We start from the raw sequence: 18937 nt of genomic DNA, 5'->3' as shown, positions 1-18937 counted from the left end.
CCATATCCTGTTTTCACACCCTGAGTTCCTCTGGGCTCACCAGAGGGAGTGACTGTAGTCTGAGCGCTGATAGAGGGTAGATATTCTTCTCCTTTCTAAGTTCCCTCAGGTTCATTGGCTCACACTGGAGGGCTACAATTGCTGATGACTGTGACATCTTTGGTTATTGACACCACAGGAAATACTACATTTCTCAGTTCCCTGCTTGGAGGATCTGGAGGAGCACCCAAGAGGACGGTAATATGGTATTGAATGAATGAGTGAGTAAATGTGTTTCAACAGGCAGTGGGGTTTGCACAACCAGCAAAGCGCACCCACCTGCGCTTATCTGGGGGTCTGACTGCGTCATTCATTGCGATGATGGGTCTGCCCAGGGGGCACCTGTTTTGCGTGGTCCTCTAAGAACCACGCCTTAAACTGAACCGGGTCACTACCCCAGATTCCCACATAGCCGCCTCCTCAGGGCCGCAGATCCGGTTCAGGGGCGGTTGCCCTGGGCAACCTGTCGCGCCATGCTTCCTGTATTGATTCGAATCGCAACTTACGTCACGTCCTCCCGAGATGCCCGAGGGGCGCAGGCGCAACCGCGAGAACTGGGCGGGGCGTGATGGGGCGCGGGCGCGATGCTCGGGCGCGCGGGGGCGTGGCGGGGCGTGGCGGCGGCACGCAGCGCGCCGGCGCGGGGGCGTGGCCGGCCGCGGGAGCGCGCGCGCGGCGGAGGAGGGCGCCGGAGGCCGCGGAGTAGCGGCCGACGCCATATTAAAGAGCGCGGAGCCCGGGATCCCGTCAGCTGCGGCCGCGGCCGGACGCAGCGGAGCTGCGCGCAGCGCAGGTGGGCGCGTCGCGGCGCCGGGAGAGGCGGGGCCGGTGGAGCCAGAGGGCGAACGGGAGCGAGCCAGGTGAGGCGGCTGAGGTCTGGGGACCCGCCCCCTGGACCCGAGCTGCGACGCCGGAGCCGGGCCGGGCCTGGCAGCGGCGTGGGTCTGTCCTGGGTCCCCGAAAACGAGCCGGCGATCCGGCCCACCACTCCCAGGCTTGAGCCCCGCTCCGGGAGCCGGCCAGACCCCCGAGCGCCGCCTCCCAGTCTGAGCTAGGCCCGAGTGACCTCAGCATCCCACCTCCCGTCCGAACCCCCATGTCCGAGCCTTCCCCCAGACCAGGCCCTGGGTGACCTCCCCAACCCGAGCCACCTGCAGCCCGCCATCTCCCCGCGAGGTCAACGTCCCCTTTCTTTCTAATTATGAGGTTGAGCTCTGACCACCCCTAAACCGGGGGACTCCCCACTCCGCCCACCAAAACGGCCGGCCGACGCCCTAATCGTACTCTGCATCTCTGGCCTGTCAACCTCGGGTCTCCCGAGCTCGGGCCCGGCCCAAATTGAAACTGCCCCCCGCCCGCCCCCGAGCTGTCACGACTCACCCAGGCCTGGACCAACCCCCGTCCCCACCCGGATAAAACACAATCCAACCTTGTGGACCCTGAACAACCGGGCTGAGGGTGCGGAGACCCTATCCGTCGGCGCTCCCCATTGTACTCACCGCGCCCCCTCTGCTCCTGGCACACGGAAGCAGTTAGACGACGAGTTTTGAATACCTAAGTGCCCCTCTGGCTCCCGGCCCCTCTGGTTTCTGCTCCTGCCTCCCTCCCTCCCAATTTGTCCCCTTCTCACCACGACCCACCCAGAATCCACCTCTCCATTTCGCCGCTGACTCCACCAAAATCTGAGACCGCCTGGCTGTGCCCAACCGCCCTCCAGCCCGGGGTCATTCTGGTCTTCCTCCAAGCACAAGCGCAGCCACTTGGGAAAGGCCACAGTCACCCCATCACAGCCCTCTTCCCCAACTAAAAACTGACCCCCGCCTCCCATTGGCCTTGTCTATTCTGACCTGCCGCCAATTAAAAGCCTGAGTTCCACTGTTGTGTCCCAGCCTTAACCCGTTTTGTTTTCCCCCATCATATCATCTGGAGTTCACGGGGCCTTTCAGATTGGGGACTAGATTCCCCCACCCTTACCCTGGTACACTGAGCAATGACCTCATGCCTCTGGCTGTTGAGGCAACACCCCATCCTCTGTGCCCCTCCACCCCACTTCTTACCATCCCTTGAGTGAGGACAACTTACCTAAAGGAAAACTGTCCACTAAGACCTCATGGCAGCCAGATCCCTCCCCCAGATGGGGCCAGGTGGGATTGTCTGTGTAATGAAGACCTTTGAGGGGGTCTCTCCTGATGATAGGGGCTGGATCTGTCCTCTGGAAGCTGATGAGATGTGGGGGTAGGGGGGCTGTCCCCAGAGTGGTGCACGTTGTTGCTTGGAACACCTCCCAGCCCACTTATGGGCAGACTGTCTCGTGCGTCCTCGTGGCCTGTGATGTGGAGGGTCCCTTCTGTTTTGGCCACGCCAGGCTCGTGTTTCTTCTGAACCTGAGAGAGGAAAGTGTGCTGGCCACTCGCTGGTGCTTTGCGTCGTGAGTGAGGTTTGATTGCTCCCAGAGGGTTCCATTAAGGATGCAGGCCCTGCCTCTCCGAAACCCAGAGCCCTGGTCCTCAGACAATGCTTGGCTCAAAGGACACTTGCTTTGCTGTGGTGGGGGCAGCGTCTCCTGTGACTGCGCTGGCCAGCTTGCTGCCAGGACTGTTGCCCAGGAAGGTCTCAGAGTCTGTGCCTGGGCTGGTAGCATCTGTCTGGGGCTGGGCACGGGGGACCTTGAAGCCTCACAAGGCTTCAGAAGCAGATCTGCATAGAAGCTCACACTGGGCCCTCTGTTGCTGCAGGAAGTCTCCTGCCATTCGTATTTATTGGGGCTGCTGACTGGGGTAGGTTTTGTGTACCAGGGACTTCTGCCTTTTGGGAGGCCCATGGTGGTGGTGGCTGTGGGGACCTTTCGCTCAGTGTTACTGAGAAGGATGAGGATCAGAAGCCAATCTATCTTCCAATCTGTCTGGGACTCCGGGCTGACTTGGAGATCAAGGGACTTGTTCTTAAAGAAACCAGCCGACTTGGAGCACCCTATAATGACCTGGAGATTTTTGTCTGGGACACTGGTGATGTCTGGGGACATCTATGGTTGTCACGACTGGGGAGGCTCCTAACTTTGAAGGGGTGGGGCAGAGATGGGGCTCCATACCCCGTGGCACCCAGGATGGTCTCCTACTGAGAGTGATCTGGTCCTGATCCTGAAAGTCCACGGTGCCAAAGTTGGAGGCCTGGAACCAGAGCACCGACCAAAGCCTATGAGTGCAGAGTCTCCGTGTCAGTGCCCTGCAAAGCTGGGGCTGGAGAGTACTGGCTGGAGCGGATAGAGGGTGGGCAGTCCATCTTGGGGATTGGCACAGGGAGCCAGTGGCCTGCAGAGTTGGGAAAGGGGTATTCGGCCTGCCTCTACTGCCCCAGTAGCTCCCAGTGCTGCTGGGAGCAGTGCTGTTGCTTCGTTGTGTCAGCCAGCTCGTCAGCTCCACTGGTCTTGGCCTGCCTGCCCCTCACTCCCTCCCCAAGTCTTTGCTGCGGAGCCTGCCCAGTGCAGGCAGGGAGTGTTTAAATCAAGGGACAGGCGCAGGGCCCAGCCCCCAGTGACAGTCTTCACGGGACGTTGGTGGCCCCGACGGCTGTGTCCTGTGTCGTTGGCAAGTGACTGCCTCCTCCTGCCTCAGCGTCCTCGGGCGTGAAGGGAGCGAGAGCGCACACTGCACCCCCCTTGGCCCGGCCGCCTTCAGTCGTCCCACCGCTGCTCACGCGGCAGCCTGCACCGTCCCCTCTGTCTTTCAGTCTCCTCCACTGTTATTCAGTCATTAAGTCGTGTCCAACTCTTTGCAACCCCATGGACTGCAGCACACCAGGCCTCCCTGTCCTTCACCATCTCCCAGAGCTTGCTCAAACTCAAGTCCTTTGAGTCAGTGATGCCATTCAACCATCTTATCTTCTTTCACTCCCTTCTCCTCCTGCCCTCAATCTTTCCCAGCATCAGGGTCTTTTCCAATGAGTTGGCTTTTAGCATCAGGTGGCCAAAGTATTGGAGCTTCAGCATCAGTCCTTCCAGTGATTATTAAGGGTTGATTTCCTTTAGGATTAACTGCTCCAGTGATGTTTCTCTTATTATCTGATTTTTGTGGGTAATAGCTTTACTCAGGTAAAATCCTTGTGCTCCACAATTCACTCACTTAAATTGTGCAGTTGGGTGGTTTTCAGTATGTTTATGTGGTGTGTGCATCTGTCACCACTGTAGTTCCAGAGCATTTCCATCAGCGCTCACTCCCAGCCCCTTCTCACCCCTGGCGACCACTAACCCACTCTTGGTCTCTGGATCTGCCTATTCCTGGCATTTCGTATAAATGGCATCACACAACATGTGGCCTTTCGTGTTTGGCTTTTCTCACTGAGCATCATGTCTTTGGGGTTCATGCTGTAGCATGTCCTCTTTTCTGTGGCTGGATAATTCTGTGTGTGGATGGGCTCTGTCATGATGTCTCTGTGCCAGCTGGCAGGCCCCTGGGCTGTTGGCACTTTCTGTCTGTTGAGAGAGAGCTGCTGGGGACACAGGGGTACCCTCCTCTCCATCTCGGCTAGGGCATCTCTGCTCATTCTTGATGGCCTCCCCTCACCCTCAGTTTCCTGTCCTCATCTGACCTGGCTCCTGACTGCAGCCCATGTGGCCAGCGGCCCGTCAGCCTGCCCTAGGTGCCATGTGGCGTGTCCAGAAAAGGTGGCCCTTTCCTCAGACCTGCCCACCCCCCTCCCTTGTATCCCCCAGCCTCGCCTGGGACTCCTCCTCTCCACCCCCCCATCTTGTTAGGACCACCTGCTTTCTCAACTGAGCAAGCAGATCCCAGCCCCCCACAAGCCCACTAAACCACCTCTCTTCAAGCCCCTGCCCCATCCTTCCCCACCCCTGCCACCAGCCGCCCCAAGGCACAGCCCAGGAGATTGTGACAGCCTCGTAACCTTTCCCTCTTCCTGCTCCCAGTGTGCTCCCCCCAGACCATGCCTTCCAACCCCCAGCTCTTCCCCAGATCAGAACTAGCCTGGGAGTCATAGGGTTGTGACCCTCAGTGAGAGTGTCATCTCTATCAGGCCTGAAGCTGCTGTGGGAGGCAGGGTCAGGCTGCCATGGTGACGGGGAGGCCGCTTGAGGAGGTGGGGGGAACAAATAGGGGGTAGGCGTGAGTGTTTGTCTGCACTCATAGAAGGGCTGAGCACTGAGAGGTCAGTGCTAGTCTTCAGAATCGGAGGAGGCAACTTTTCCCCCTAATGAGTCCCCTAAACCAGAGGGTCCCCATCAAAATGGGGGGTGCAACATCAGTGGGTGGGGCCAGAGATGCTGCTCAAATCCACAGTGCCCAGAAGGGTCCCCACAGGGAACAACCTGACTGCGTATCAGTATGTGTGGAGGGGGCTGCCCTCAACATGCTAGGCTTTTCCTTCTGCCACTCCCACTCTGGACCCATGGGTGGGAACCACAGTGAGGAGATGGAGGAAGTACCTCTGACACTCACGGCTGCTTGTGAGGGGTGAGGTCCCTGTGCCCAGGTGTGCAGGCCGAGGCAGAGATCTGTGAAGGCTCTGGGGTCCTGGTGGGACACGATCAGGAGTTGTGATCATACAGATAGATGGTCCTGAGTCACTGCTGTGGCGCTCAAGTCCTTCTTCTTTCCGTAGGTTGGCATCCTTTGAGCTGCTGCAGACCTAGATGCCCTTAAAGCCTGAAAGCTTCACCCAGTCTGACGGGAGGGGGTGCCCTGTGAGCTAAGAGGTGAGGGTGAGGGTTAGAGTGGCAGTTTCACCTGGAAGTGAGACTCTCTTGGGGGTATGGTCACGGGCAGGAGAGCTGTGTTGACAAGGCTCTCCATGCCTCCAGGCTGTGAGTCCTGCCTACTTGGCAGCTCCTACACCTGCCCACACATGGGGCTGTAAGCCTCTGCTAAATGAGTGAGTGAATGAACGAATGACAAGAAGAGGCTCCCCAGGTGCACTTCCGGGCCTCCCCACCCAGTGATGCTCCTTAGTCACTTGGAAGACACTCTGTCCCCTACTGGGCGCAGCCCTTTCTGACTCTGGCCATCCTCAGGCCTGTCCTTCCTTGTCCTTAGATATGAGGGGCTGCTAGCTGGTTGGGTCCCCTCTGCAGGTGCTGCTGCTAAGTTGCGTCAGTCGTGTCTGACTCTGTGCGACCCCATAGACGGCAGCCCACCAGGCCCCCCCGTCCCTGGGATTCTCCAGGCAAGAACACTGGAGTGGGTTGCCATTTCCTTCTTCAATGCATGAAAGTGAAAAGTGAAAGTGAAGTCGCTCAGTCATGTCCGACTCTTCGCGACCCCATGAACTGCAGCCTTCCAGGCTCCTCCGTCCATGGGATTTCCCAGGCAAGAGTACTGGAGTGGGTGCCATCGCCTTCTCTGTCTGCAGGTGCAGCCACTCCCTGCTCAGGTCCCTGTCTGTGCCTCCACTGTGGCAAAGCCCAGAGCTCAGGTCCTAGTCAGGAGTCAACGTCTGTACAGCCGCGGCCAGCCCTGTAGCCTGCGGGAATCCCACTCCTCTCATGTTCTCAGGACGATCCTCCCTTATACAAGGGGAGACCAGTCCTTGTCACCTCTAGGAACAGTAGGGGAGAAGATGGGGCCCTGCCCTGTGCTCCCCACATGCCGCACAGCCTATATTGCTGGGCAGTGGATGGGCAGGAAGCAGGTGCGGCTGGGACCTGTTGTGCACCCCTCACTGAGCCCGGGAGACCAGCTCCGCTCCCTAGCGTCCCCTTTGGGTTAGACTTCCTACCAGCTGCTCCATGGAAGTTGCACCCGGTTTCACCCCTGCACTTGTGGTGTTACTCCATTTTCCCCACTTTTGAGATGAAGAGACAGGTTCTGAGAGGAGAAGTTGCTTGCCCGAGCCAGTTAGCCAGTAAGGGTCGAAGCCCAGACTCACAGCCAGCTCTGTCCCCCTCCACAGCCCGCCCTGGGCCTGGTGATGATTGCAAGAAGGGGATCTGCCAGGGCTGGCCGGCCTGCACCCACGTGGAAAAGGCAAAAGCAGAGACTCTGCTGGGAGCAGAAGATTGGAAAACCCCCCATTTCTGGTTGGGTCTCTCTGTGGGACTTCTCCCCCACCCCTCAGAGTCTGGCTGGAATAAGACGACCAGTTACCCTGCCTTCTCAGGGGCTGATGGTCAGGAAGCCATGGACTGGCACCAGAGCTACCACAGTCTTTAGGTTCTTCACCTGCACGCCTCATGGGCCGGGAGGGTGCCTCCTGGAGGGTTAGGGACCCCCTCAGAGGCTGTGCCCCATGATGATGGTTCTCAAGGAGCCCCAGTATTGGTCACCGTGACCCCTAATTGGATAGCTCCCACTGGAGCCGACTGGTGCTGTTGCACCCTAGCTGTAATGACCAATCCCCAGAGGGCCTGGGAGCTTTAGACGGTTGGCCTGCTGGTGCCAGGGTGCTCACCAGCCTTCTGAGCCCCAGGGTTCCTCCTTTGTGAAACAGAGATAGAATTGAGTCTGGGGACTGCATTGAGTCATGCACCTGGACTGTCTGGTGCTTTGCTGGCTGCTGGAGGGGCACAGGTGGGCTTCGTGTCCCTGCCATCAGCTGTGTCCTGACAGCCTCCCCACAGCGCTGGGAGCAGTCCCATCCCCCGGGATGCAGTCCCCATGGGCTCTTCTGGCTTGTGTCCTCAGAGAGCCTCTGGGGAGCCTGTGTGACTTCCCTCCCAGAGGCCAGATTTACCCTCTCTAGGGTGATGCTGCGCCCCCCCCCCTCAGGGGACACTGGATTGTGTCTGGGGACATCAGTGATCCACTCAACTGGGGGGATCCTCCTAGCATCAGACAGGTGGGGGCCTGGGGGGCTGCTCTACACCCACAGTGCCCTGGATGGCTGGGATGTCAGCAGTGCCTTGGGAATGGGGGAGGCCAGCAGCTGCCTGGAGTCCTGAGTCATAAGCCACATCACGGGGTGTCTCCTTGGCCTCAGAGCCCCACAGCAGGAAAACAGCGGGAGCGGTTCTCAAGATAAGCAAGGCCCCAAAGGACCTGCAGTTGGTCTGAGCACTGCTGGAAGCAGGGGACGGCCCTGTGGGCCTGGCACAAACTTGCCAGGGGTATGCCCAGGATGCTGCTCTCACCTGAGGAGGCCTCGCCAACGACAGTGGGAGGGGCTCACTATCCTGGGTCCTGCCCCACAGGCCACTGTCTGACCTCATTTCCTCTGTGGGCTCAGGGAGGGGTGGTTTCTGCTCACTCACCCTTGGGGCTGCAGTGACTGGAGGTGAGCACCTGCCCTTGTGTTCTTCCTCGGGTGGGACCCCAGCTGTCAGGAGGGCTCTTGGGGCTTGGACACTGGGTTATCTTCTGGCCCCTGGGTCCCTGCCAACCCAGGGCCAGCCCATGCTCTGTCATTTCACTGGCCTGGCCCTGTAGGGCTCCCCCCGGCACTGCATCAGATCATCCTCTCTGGGGGGCCGTGACAGGCACTGGGGTGTGGAGTGGCATCTCCGGCACCCACAGTCATGACAAGCACAGATGTCCCCAGACTCGGCCCGGTGTCCCCAGGGCAGAACCACCCTGATGAGGACCACTAGGTTGTACTGAGTGCCTGGTAACTGGAAATCCTGCAGGCTGGAGGGCTGGGCGAGGTCAGGAGTTGGTGAGAAACTGCAGGGGAAGCCTCCTCCAGTGGGGCAGCGGCTGGAAACCCAGGAGTTAGGAGACAAGCAAAGGGGGCAGAGTGTTCCTGTGCACAGCTGGCCATGCCCCTACCATGGAGACTCTTCCGGTCTCATGCCGGGTGTGCGTGACCCCTGCTGTGTCTGGCTGCTTATTTCTGTGAATCGCTGGCAAGTTCCCGAGACACAGAATCCAAGAAGCACAGTGACAAGGCAGGAGACCAGGGCTTCCTTCCTCACTAGACCCTGTCCTCTAGTTCCTCTTCCCAGAGCCGACCGACTAACCCTTCTGAAAACAGCTTGTTCTGCACAGCGTGTTGTGCGTGCAGTGGGTCCCCAAGACCCCCACCCCTTTACTGCAGTGCCTCTGGCAGCAGGGGAAAAAGGCCAGGCCCCCCAGGTAGACATCTGAGCTCTGTCCCCTGCTTTCCTGAGCGGCCTGCGTACAGCAGCTTCCCTGTACACATGGGTTTGCACGTGTGCCAGAGTTTCTAAGGGGAAATTCTTAGAAGTCAAAAAGGATGTGCGTTTTTAGATTTTGAAAGCTGTTGCCAGATTTCGGCTCCTGCCAACAGCGGGTGGGAGTGTCTCCTCCGCGGCAAGGGTGTGTCCTCTGATTCTGGAGCTGTGCAGTATGAGGCGGGAGTCAGCATCTCCTGTCTGCCTCTGACCCTCCCCCTTCCTCTTATAAAGACCCTGTGATGACACTGGGCCTCCCGGGGAATCCTGGGTTGTCCCCATCTCAGGGGCCTTGACCCTGTCCGCAGAGCCCGTTTTGCCATATAAGGAACGCAGCCACAGTCAGGGACTAGGGACCGCTCTGATCCTCAGCAGCCACACCTGTCAGCAGTGAGTCGCCTGCCCACCACACGGCCTTCTGCAGACTCTCCTGTCAGGACGTAGCCCACAGATGGCGAAGGGCACTTCACGTGGGCGTGCTGATTTAGTGACACCCGGTGCCTGGACACTCAGCGTCTTAGCAGCAGCTCCTTTGTGCATCCTAGAAAACCAGTCTCCACGTACTTTGCAATGATCTCAGTGCTTTGGGTGCTTAACTTCAGGTGTGTGGCCTGCATCTGCACTGCTGTCTGGGCCCTGCCATCTGACCACACAAGGAGCCGCTAGGGGCGTTGACATTGTGGCTTTGGTCTGTGAATAGAGAGACCGTGGTTTCCATCAGCCCTGTGGGCAACCCCCTCGCCATCCCTGAGCTGAGGCCCCAGAGGAGGCGCCCCTGAGCACGTGGGCTCCAGGGAGCTTTCTGCCTGCCATACGGCAGCTGAGGCCCTGTTTAGGTCTGCGGAGTACATTCAGTATGTTGGGCTGGGAAGTTAGCCCTCTGAGCCTGGTTTCTGTGTCTGCCAAGCAGGGACAGCCACTAACCTAACTTGGATGCTGGAACAGAGCTTAGTGTCTCCTCTCAGTGTCCTGCCTGCTCATAGCCTGCTCACGGGCCCCCTGGGGGAGGAGGAGTAGAAGGCCAGAGAAGGAGATGACTGGCAGGCATTTCAGAGGCTTTGTCTTGCGGCCACAGTGGACAAAACGTGTCCAGGGACCTCTGCCAGACAGGATGCCAGTGGTCATGAAGAGGTGGCTTCTTTCACAGATTGACCTGAAATGGGAGTGGGAGTTGGCGGTGTTGCCTGCCCATTTCTCTCAGCGGGAAGTCCATGACAGGGATGTGGGCCAGCACGGGCTCAGAAGAGCCCCAGGCCAAGTGAGGGGGTGCCATGGGCCTGGGGTGGGGGAGGGAGGGCAGGTGGACCTCCAGGCAGGATCCCTGTGTGCCCCACCTGACCCCTGACCCCTTGCCCGGCCTTGCCGTCCTCATCTTTGCAAGAGGGTGCAGGCAGAAAATTCACAGGTGACTGGTGGCTGTGTTACGGCCCCTCAGGGTCGAACCCCACTGGCTCTGCTTTGGCCAAGTATCTGCCTTTGGGCCAAAGCCACACTGAGGACACCCTGTGCGTGGCACAGTCCCAGTGAGGGACGGGGACCAGACAGGCTCATGCCAGTGCCTCTGCCTCAGCCCAGGGTTAGGCCCAGGAACTCGGGGAGTCTGTGTCTGAGGTGTGGAAGTAGGACGTAGGCAGGGCCACCTGAGCGTCTTGTAGTCTTGTGGTCACGTATAAGGGCAGATGTTCTTTGATTTCCTTTCTGTCTGCATGGATTTGACGACTCTGGGACCTCCTAAGAGTGGAATGACACAGAGTGTGACCTTTTCTGTCTGGCTTCTCTCACTGAGCATCGTGTCCTCGGCCCACCTGGGGTGGCAGGTGTCAGAACCTCCTTCCTTTTTTAAGGCTGAGTGACTCCACTGTGTGGAGGGACCACATTCGTTCACCTGTTCACTGTTGACGACTTTTGGGTTTCTCTTCTTGGTTTTTGTGACTAGTGTATGTAAAGGCACTTGAATACTGGCTTCTTTGTGGGTCTGTTTCCTTTCTCCAGGGTGTATATCTGCGTTTATCTCAAAGTGCACTTGCTGGGTCATGTGACTGTGTATATTTGATTTTTTGAAGAGTTAACGGGAGAGGGGCTGGGGGGTCAAGTGTTTAACAGGGATAGAATGGGGAATGAGTGTTTCATGGGCCTAGAGCTTCAGTTCGGGAGATGGGACAGTTCTGGAGATGACGGGAGGATGATTGCACAACAGTGGGAGTGTGCTTAGTGCCATTAAGCTGTGCACTTAGAAGCGGTAACGATGGTGAATTTTATGTCATGGGTACTTTACCATATATATATTTTTAAGGCAGGAGTGGACTTCGCCAGGGCACTACATCTAGCAGTTTGTATTAGTAAACTTAATTTCTGGCCAGGCTTTGCTTTCTCAGTTCGTATTTGGTCTGTCACCGCTGTGTGCTGGCCTGGAGGCTCAGGGGCTGGAGCTGGCTGGCCCCACCTGCACATGGCCCTCCAGCTGGAGGAGTAGACTGATGGTGGTGGGAGAGGCGGCGGGCGCTGGGGGCACAACGCTTGGCCCCCTCCCCAGCCTCATGCTGCCCTCCATCAGGGCAGGTGACAGGCTCGCGTGTGGTCGTGGGCACCCCGGACCCAGGTCTGCTGTCCCCCTGGGAAGGGTGCGCTGCTCTCTGAGGCGTCCTGTCTAGAAGGTGCACAGCCCTCCTGCCTCAGGCCTCTCTCTTCAGCCTCCCCTCATGCCGCACTCTGACTCCGGTCTTCAGAGAGGCCTCCTGACTGGGGGACCTGGGGGGGAACCTGTCTGTCCACTGGCGGCGACATCCCTCCACCAGGCAGGCCTCGTGCCCAGTCAGCTCCGTGGGAAGGGCCAGGCAGCTGATGGACCCCCTCCCGACTCCTGCCCCCTGTTCTGTGCTTTGGGATCAAAGCTGCTCTGCTTAGAGAAAGAGGGATCAGCACCACCCCTCCTCTCTAGGGGCCGTAGGAGCGAGGATGTGGTCCAGAGGTGGCAAGACCTGGGCCTGTGTGGGAAGAGGGGGGGGCCTGGGGGCAGGTTCCCCACAGGACAACCAGAGAGGAGCCTGTCTGCCCCATCACGGCCCTCTGGGCTCCTGGGGGAAGGGCCCACCCACATAGCAGGGGGACTTGGCTGTCGCCCAGGGTACCCCGTGGTCACCAGCGACCAGGGACCGCTGTCTGCTGGCGCTGACCTCTCCTCCTCTCCCCACCAGGCCATCCAGGGCCGCTGAGCACGGCTGGCGGGGCCGTGCCTGCCCGCCTCACCATGGACCAGGACTATGAGCGGCGCCTCCTGCGGCAGATCGTCATCCAGAACGAAAACACGATGCCGTGCGTGAGTGCTGGGGCTGGTGCGCCAGCGCCACCCTGCCCAGTGGAGCTGGTGGGGTGGGGCTGGTGGGGGCTGTGCTCAGCCGCGGGGCTTTGTCCCTTGAGAACAGAGGTGCCCAACAGGTGACACACATGTCCTCCCCATGGTCACACCCAGGTGTGAACCCCCTAGTACCTCCCCACACTTCCTCTGCTGCTGGGGCCACAGACCCCTCATTCTCTGGGGGACTGGGACAGAGCAATGGGGGGAGCTGTTTTTCTCTTTCCCAAGCTCCTACCCCCTCCACCATGTTGTAGGCTCCCAACACGTGGCAGGCTGTGCCCACTGCTTCTCAGCACTCTTGGCTCTGCACAGGCTCTCCAGAGTGGGCTCCTTCCTGCCTCTTCCAGTGTCTGGGGTTGTTGGCACTCCTGGGCGCACAGACCTGCCCACCCCACCTCTGCCTTGTCTCTGCGTCTCCTTCCTCTGTGTGCTGATGTCTCTGTCTCCTCTGAGGACACAGGCCTTAGGTTTGGGGCTGTTCTGCTCCAATGTGAGCTCATCTTAACTTGAGAACACCTGCAGAGACCCTATTTCCAGTTAAGGTCGCACCCCAGGTCCCAGGGGCAGGACCTCAGCATATCTCTCTGGGGAGCACAGTTGAACCTCCCTTATAGGAGAAAGGGCGTTCCTGGGACATTCCCACTGCCTCACGCCGGGGCCCGGGAAGAGACAGTGTGGGGATGTGGGTGACGGGACACAGGCTGTGGGTGGCGGGAGACAGGCTGGACGCTCTGTGTTCTCTGCCGCCCACTCCTGTCCGTGTGTGACCCTGGGAGATGGATTGCAGCTCGTGGTGGTGCCTGCACTTGGGCTCTCGCTCTCTGGCCACTTCCTGCCCAGGGAGTGGGACACACGAACTGAGCCTCAGACGTGGTGCCACTCACAGGCGCCAGCACATGGGTTACTCCCAAGATCAAACCCTTAGCCCAGAGGCCACGGACAAGGAGACATAGCGGGTGGGGCCTTGGTCAGGGAGGAGACACTGGCCTTGGGCGCTCTGAGGCACCCAGCCCACCCTGCCGTCCTTCCAGGTGGCGGAGATGCGGCGAACCCTGACCCCTGCCAACTCCCCCGTGTCCTCCCCCAGCAAGCATGGAGACCGCTTCATCCCCTCACGAGCTGGTGCCAACTGGAGCGTGAATTTCCACAGGATCAACGTGAGGGGCTGTCGAGGGTGGAGGGCGAGACCCTGACTGTGCAGCCTGGGGGCAGGGGCCCATCCTTCCCACTCACTCTTCCTTCCCCTCTCCACCTACAGGAAAATGAGAAGTCCCCCAGCCAGAACCGGAAAGCCAAGGACGCCACCTCGGACAATGGCAAAGGTCAGCACTCAGGTCCCCCCAGCCCCAGGCCCCCACCCCCCGCCTGGCCTCACGGAGCTTGGTGCCCACAGATGGCCTGGCCTACTCCGCACTGCTCAAGAACGAGCTGCTGGGCGCTGGCATTGAGAAGGTTCAGGACCCACAGACAGAGGACCGCCGGCTGCAGCCCTCCACACCTGAGAGGAAGGGCCTCTTCACGGTGAGTCTGCTGGCCTCCGCCGCCTCCTGCTCAGCCCTGCTGGGGGCTGGAGTCCCAGATGGTGGGGGCCCTTTTAACCCCTGCCTCACACCAGGCTCACCCCAAGCCACCCACACCCCTTTCAGGCGCAAGCCCCAGGGCAGTGTCAGGGGCCCGGCTTGGGACCCCCTGACACTCTGAGTTGAGGGGCTGGTGGCTGTGGGGGCAGGAGAAGATGGGCGGACGCCAGCAAGCCTGTGGGAGGACACCTCAGGGGCCAGGCCTGGTTTGCTGGGGACACGTGTCTCTAGTCAGAGCACTTGCGGCTTGGCGCCCTGTGTGCTCTCCCCCCAGGGGCTCAGGGCACCAGGGCTTTGGGGCACAGCATCCGCTCAGAGGTATCCCCCACCTGCAGTACTCCCTCAGCACCAAGCGCTCCAGCCCCGATGATGGCAACGACGTGTCCCCATACTCCCTGTCCCCCGTCAGCAATAAGAGGTGAGTCCAGACCCGCACGGGGTGGGGAGGGGCTGTGCACAGGTCAGGGAAGTTCCTGGAGGAGGCTCCAGGCAGAGGGGAAGTGGGTTATCGACGCTCAGGTCGGCTGAGCACCCATGACGGAGGGTTGGTGGCCATGGGGTCACCCACAGGTCTGGAGTCACATAGTGTCAGTCAGGATGAGCCCAAAACACCGGGGGCTGCTGGAAGGGGAGACTGTGAGGTCCGTGCAGTCACTGCAAAGCCACTACCCCGCCCCCTCCCTGCAGTCAGAAGTTATTGCGATCTCCACGGAAACCCACGCGCAAGATCTCCAAGATCCCGTTCAAGGTCCTGGACGCTCCCGAGCTGCAGGATGACTTCTACCTGAACCTGGTGGACTGGTCCTCCCTCAACGTGCTCAGTGTGGGGCTGGGGACCTGTGTGTACCTGTGGAGTGCCTGCACCAGCCAGGTGGGTTCCGCGGAGCGCGTGCACGTGTGTGTGTGTTGCGGAGGGTGGTGCTAGGGAGCGGCCAAGCCAGGCCAGGCCCTGTGTGAGTGATGGGGAAGCTGCTGGGCCCTGGATAGTTCCCAGCCACCCCTTTCTCCTACCCCGTCTCCTCAGGGTGCAGACCATCCCTGCCCTGGGCTGCCTTCCAGGAATTAGAGTCTTTGCTCCTGGCTTGAGCACAGGGCCCCCACCCAGCAGTAACTCCCCCTCCTCTGAGTGGCTGCTGGCCCCCAGGGTGGCATGTTTGAGGGACAGAACTACATGCTGGTGGGTTCAGAGAAAGCAAGTGGAGCCCCCCACAGGGATACCGGCACACCGGCATACACATCCCCTACAGCCCGTGGCTGACGCCTGCTGCAGGGCCCCCCGGCTGTGATGCCCGTGCCCCTCCAGTTTGTGCAGTCAGCATCCCTGTGCTTGTGTGTGTCCCTGAGCTCCTAGCTACCTCCTGGGGCCCACAGTGAGGCCGTGGCTCACAGGCCTGAGGTGTGAGGGAATGAGAGAGTGAAGGGGTGGGTGGGTGGATGGATAGACAATCTGGGCCTTAAAGGAGGAGTGGGCCCCACATCTGTTGCACCAACATGACACCTTCCACCAGGTGACCCGGCTCTGTGACCTCTCCGTGGAAGGGGACTCAGTGACCTCCGTGGGCTGGTCTGAGAGGGTCAGTACACCAGCTCCATCCCCTTGCTGGGCAGGGTAGGCACAGGGGAGGTCTGACTGGACTTCACTGGAAGGGGCTTCCACAGTGGTGGGGGCCTTGCATACCCGGAAGGAGCCTTATGGTCATTTGTCTAGCCCCAGTGACATCTGCGCCCTGGCTGTCCTCAGCCTGATTAGATGACAGACACGGGGGTGGGCAAGTTTGCTCCACACGTTGACGCATGTGGATCTCTGCGCACGCATGTCATGTGGGTTTTAACAAACCTAAGCTCCATATGACTTACCTACCTGGGTTCCTAGGAGGAGGATCCTATGGCACATGTGTTAAGAGACTTTGGAGGGAGGGGGAGGGGAGGGCCCCATCTGGGCCTGACACCCGCCCATGTTGTCATCCTAGGGGAACCTGGTGGCTGTCGGCACACACAAGGGCTTCGTGCAGATCTGGGATGCCGCTGCGGGGAAGAAGCTGTCCATGCTGGAAGGCCACACGGCGCGTGTCGGTGAGGAGCCACCTGGGGGCAAGGGTGGGGTTGTGCTGTGGGGCCATGCCACATCCTCAGTCTACCCTCTACCTGGCCACAGGGGCGCTGGCCTGGAACGCCGACCAGCTCTCATCCGGGAGCCGGGACCGCATGATCCTGCAGAGGGACATCCGCACGCCCCCCCTGCAGTCAGAGCGGCGGCTGCAGGGCCACCGGCAAGAGGTGTGCGGGCTCAAGTGGTCCACCGACCACCAGCTTCTCGCCTCGGGGGGCAACGACAACAAGGTAGGCCAACCCCTCGCTCCCTGCAGCCCCCTCTGTGGAGCAGGGGTAATGGGGGTGTGCCGAGGGACGCCAGCCTCACAGCCCCATTCCTGCAGCTGCTGGTATGGAACCACTCGAGCCTGAGCCCCGTGCAGCAGTACACAGAGCACCTGGCTGCTGTCAAGGCTATCGCCTGGTCCCCCCACCAGCACGGGCTGCTGGCGTCCGGTGGTGGCACAGCTGACCGCTGCATCCGCTTCTGGAACACGCTCACGGGGCAGCCGCTGCAGTGCATTGACACTGGCTCCCAGGTGTGCAACCTAGCCTGGTCCAAGCACGCCAACGAGCTGGTGAGTGTTGGGGTACAGGATGGGTAGGCGGCAGTGGGGGCAGGCGGTCAGGCCCCGGCCAGCCAGGTCTGGCAGAACCTCAAGGTGCCCACACCCAGTGACCCTCAGAGAGGCCCAAGGGCTTTCATTGCCAATGTGGTCCCCGTGTCAGTCCAGTCGTGGACCAAGGAGCCAGGCTGGGGGCTGTCACCTGCTGGTCTCTGTACCCTTCAGGCAGGCCCTGTGTTCTTGTGCCTTGTGGATGCTTTTGGGAGCCTGGGACCCCAGCACAGTGCCCTTTCTGTCCCCTAGGTGAGCACACACGGCTACTCACAGAACCAGATCCTGGTCTGGAAGTATCCCTCTCTGACCCAGGTGGCCAAGCTGACCGGGCACTCCTATCGGGTCCTGTACCTGGTGAGTCTCCCTTCCAGGCCCAAGAGGCAGTACACCCTGCCGCCCAGGTCTGTCATCCCATCTGGGCCAGCTCTGGGCCCCGGGACCAAGTGACAGGTTGTGGCATTGTCACTCTGAGTCTCTTTCACCAGCTCCCTGCCCTGTGAGCAACGGTGGCTCTGCCCACTGTGTGATCTCCAGGTGTCTGCCTGCACATGGAAGTGGAAGATGCTGCAGATAACCCCCATGTACTTGCTCAGGTCTTCTCTAGACGGTTCACTAAGCAACCATTCTCACGTGTCTGGAGACAGGAGCCCTTCTCCTCAACGCACATGCCCTCGTCAGCATTTTGGTGTTTTCCAAAACAAAGTTTTGTCCTTAAGCCAGTGAGTCCTTTGCCGAATCACACAGCGAGACCCTTGTCACAGCAGGCAGAATGTCCTTTATGTTTTCCCCGGGTGCCTGCAGCTTCAGGGACAGTGGCCTCTCTCTCCTCCCGTAGGCCATGTCCCCTGACGGAGAGGCCATCGTCACCGGTGCTGGAGACGAGACACTGAGGTTCTGGAATGTCTTTAGCAAAACCCGTTCAACAAAGGTAAAGTGGGTCGGTATCAGCGCCAGATGTTCCCAATTGTGTGCCCCCAGCATATCCTGCCCACCCCCCCCCGCCCTGCCAGCCGGGATCTCTCCAGGACCCACCACCCCTCTGCTTCTGCATCACCTGGCCCCCTTGCACATCCTGGGGCGCTCACCATGCTCGGTGCCCACACACGCCCCTCCTGGCCCAGAGCCTCGGGGTCCCTCCGGGCAGAGCTTCCCTCCCACGCCTGAGCGGCGGGGCTGGGCTGAGTGCTCAGCATTGCCCCTGTGTGTCCTGCAGGAGTCTGTGTCCGTCCTCAACCTCTTCACTAGGATCCGGTAAACCCACAGCTACCGGCCGTCCTGGTCGCAGAGCAACACCTTGTCAGCGTGCATGGACTCTCTGCTCCCCCCCCACATGAGCCCAAGATTGGCAGTAGGGTGGGGCGGGAGCCGGGCCTGGAGAGAACCTGAAGATTGCATTAAAGCCTGATTGCGAACCCTGTTGGCCGGTGTTTGGGGCAGGGCCGGGGCGGGCAGCAGCAGGAGTGGGGCTCTGGCTCCCCACCCTGGGCGGCCCCGGCTCGGACAGCGTGCCCAGCGCAGGACAACTCCTGGACTGGCTGCTTCCATCACCTGTCACCACCACTGCCTCATCAGGGCTGCATGCTATGCCCGGAAGCATGTGCCCGCCGCCGCCCACGCCTGCCACAGGACAGGACAGCTGGACACCACGCCCATCGGCCAGGAGGGATCACAGGGACGTACCCTCTTGAAGGGGGTCTCTGCAGCCACCTCTGCTCTCCCTGACCCGGCCACCCCCCACTGACTCTGAGTGCATGACATTGGGAGCAGGCCCCAGGCATGCTACGTGCCAGAGGTCATCTCGAGGTGGACTTGTTATCTGAGGAGAACTCTAGGGGGATCTGTCCACTGTCATGTGTTTACCCCAGCTGAGCCCTCCTTGTTGCTCACGGGGTCACAGGCAACTGTGATTCTTGGCGCTTGCAGGGTGACCAGTCAGGGTAGTCTGAGGGCAGAATCGATCCCAAGGATCAGGTCCTGTGGGTGCCTGGCCCTCCCCAGCCCTTCCTTCCAGGCTACCCTAGTGGGTCCTCTCTGCGCCTTCAGCCAGGGTCCCCCACAAGTTTCTGAGCTTCCCCTGGCTCTGGGCCCACCTCTCTGTCATGCTCCACCCTGTTTCCGCTGCACCTGGAGGAGACGGAGGAGGGAGGCTAGGCAGCTGTGGCCAGGGGCCCGAGCA

At 60.3% G+C, this 18937-nt stretch overlaps 1 protein-coding gene across 7 annotated transcripts; it reads left to right on the top strand.

Moving 5' to 3' along the window:
- Window positions 1-710: 710 nt before the first annotated feature.
- On the top strand, window positions 711-18173 carry FZR1 (fizzy and cell division cycle 20 related 1). 7 transcript variants are annotated; one of them, XM_070793117.1, is made up of 14 exons: window positions 713-832; window positions 12310-12431; window positions 13502-13627; window positions 13729-13792; window positions 13864-13991; window positions 14386-14468; window positions 14738-14921; window positions 15559-15624; window positions 16021-16123; window positions 16206-16390; window positions 16486-16719; window positions 17011-17115; window positions 17597-17698; window positions 17975-18173. In XM_070793117.1, exons 2-14 carry the CDS (start codon window positions 12363-12365, stop codon window positions 18014-18016), a joined length of 1491 nt encoding a protein of 496 aa, XP_070649218.1. In that variant the 5' UTR covers window positions 713-832; window positions 12310-12362; the 3' UTR covers window positions 18017-18173. The 7 variants fall into 7 exon arrangements, with proteins under 7 accessions (XP_070649222.1, XP_070649223.1, XP_070649218.1 ...); XM_070793119.1 differs by having other exon boundaries at window positions 713-899; window positions 17597-17689; XM_070793116.1 differs by having other exon boundaries at window positions 713-899.
- The last annotated feature ends 764 nt before the right edge of the window (window positions 18174-18937 follow it).

The sequence above is a fragment of the Bos indicus genome, chromosome 7 (assembly GCF_029378745.1).
Source record: "Bos indicus isolate NIAB-ARS_2022 breed Sahiwal x Tharparkar chromosome 7, NIAB-ARS_B.indTharparkar_mat_pri_1.0, whole genome shotgun sequence".
In the NCBI taxonomy this organism is placed as follows: domain Eukaryota; kingdom Metazoa; phylum Chordata; class Mammalia; order Artiodactyla; family Bovidae; genus Bos; species Bos indicus.
Note: the sequence above shows the minus strand (reverse complement) of the source record. Positions and strands in the feature narration are given on the sequence as shown.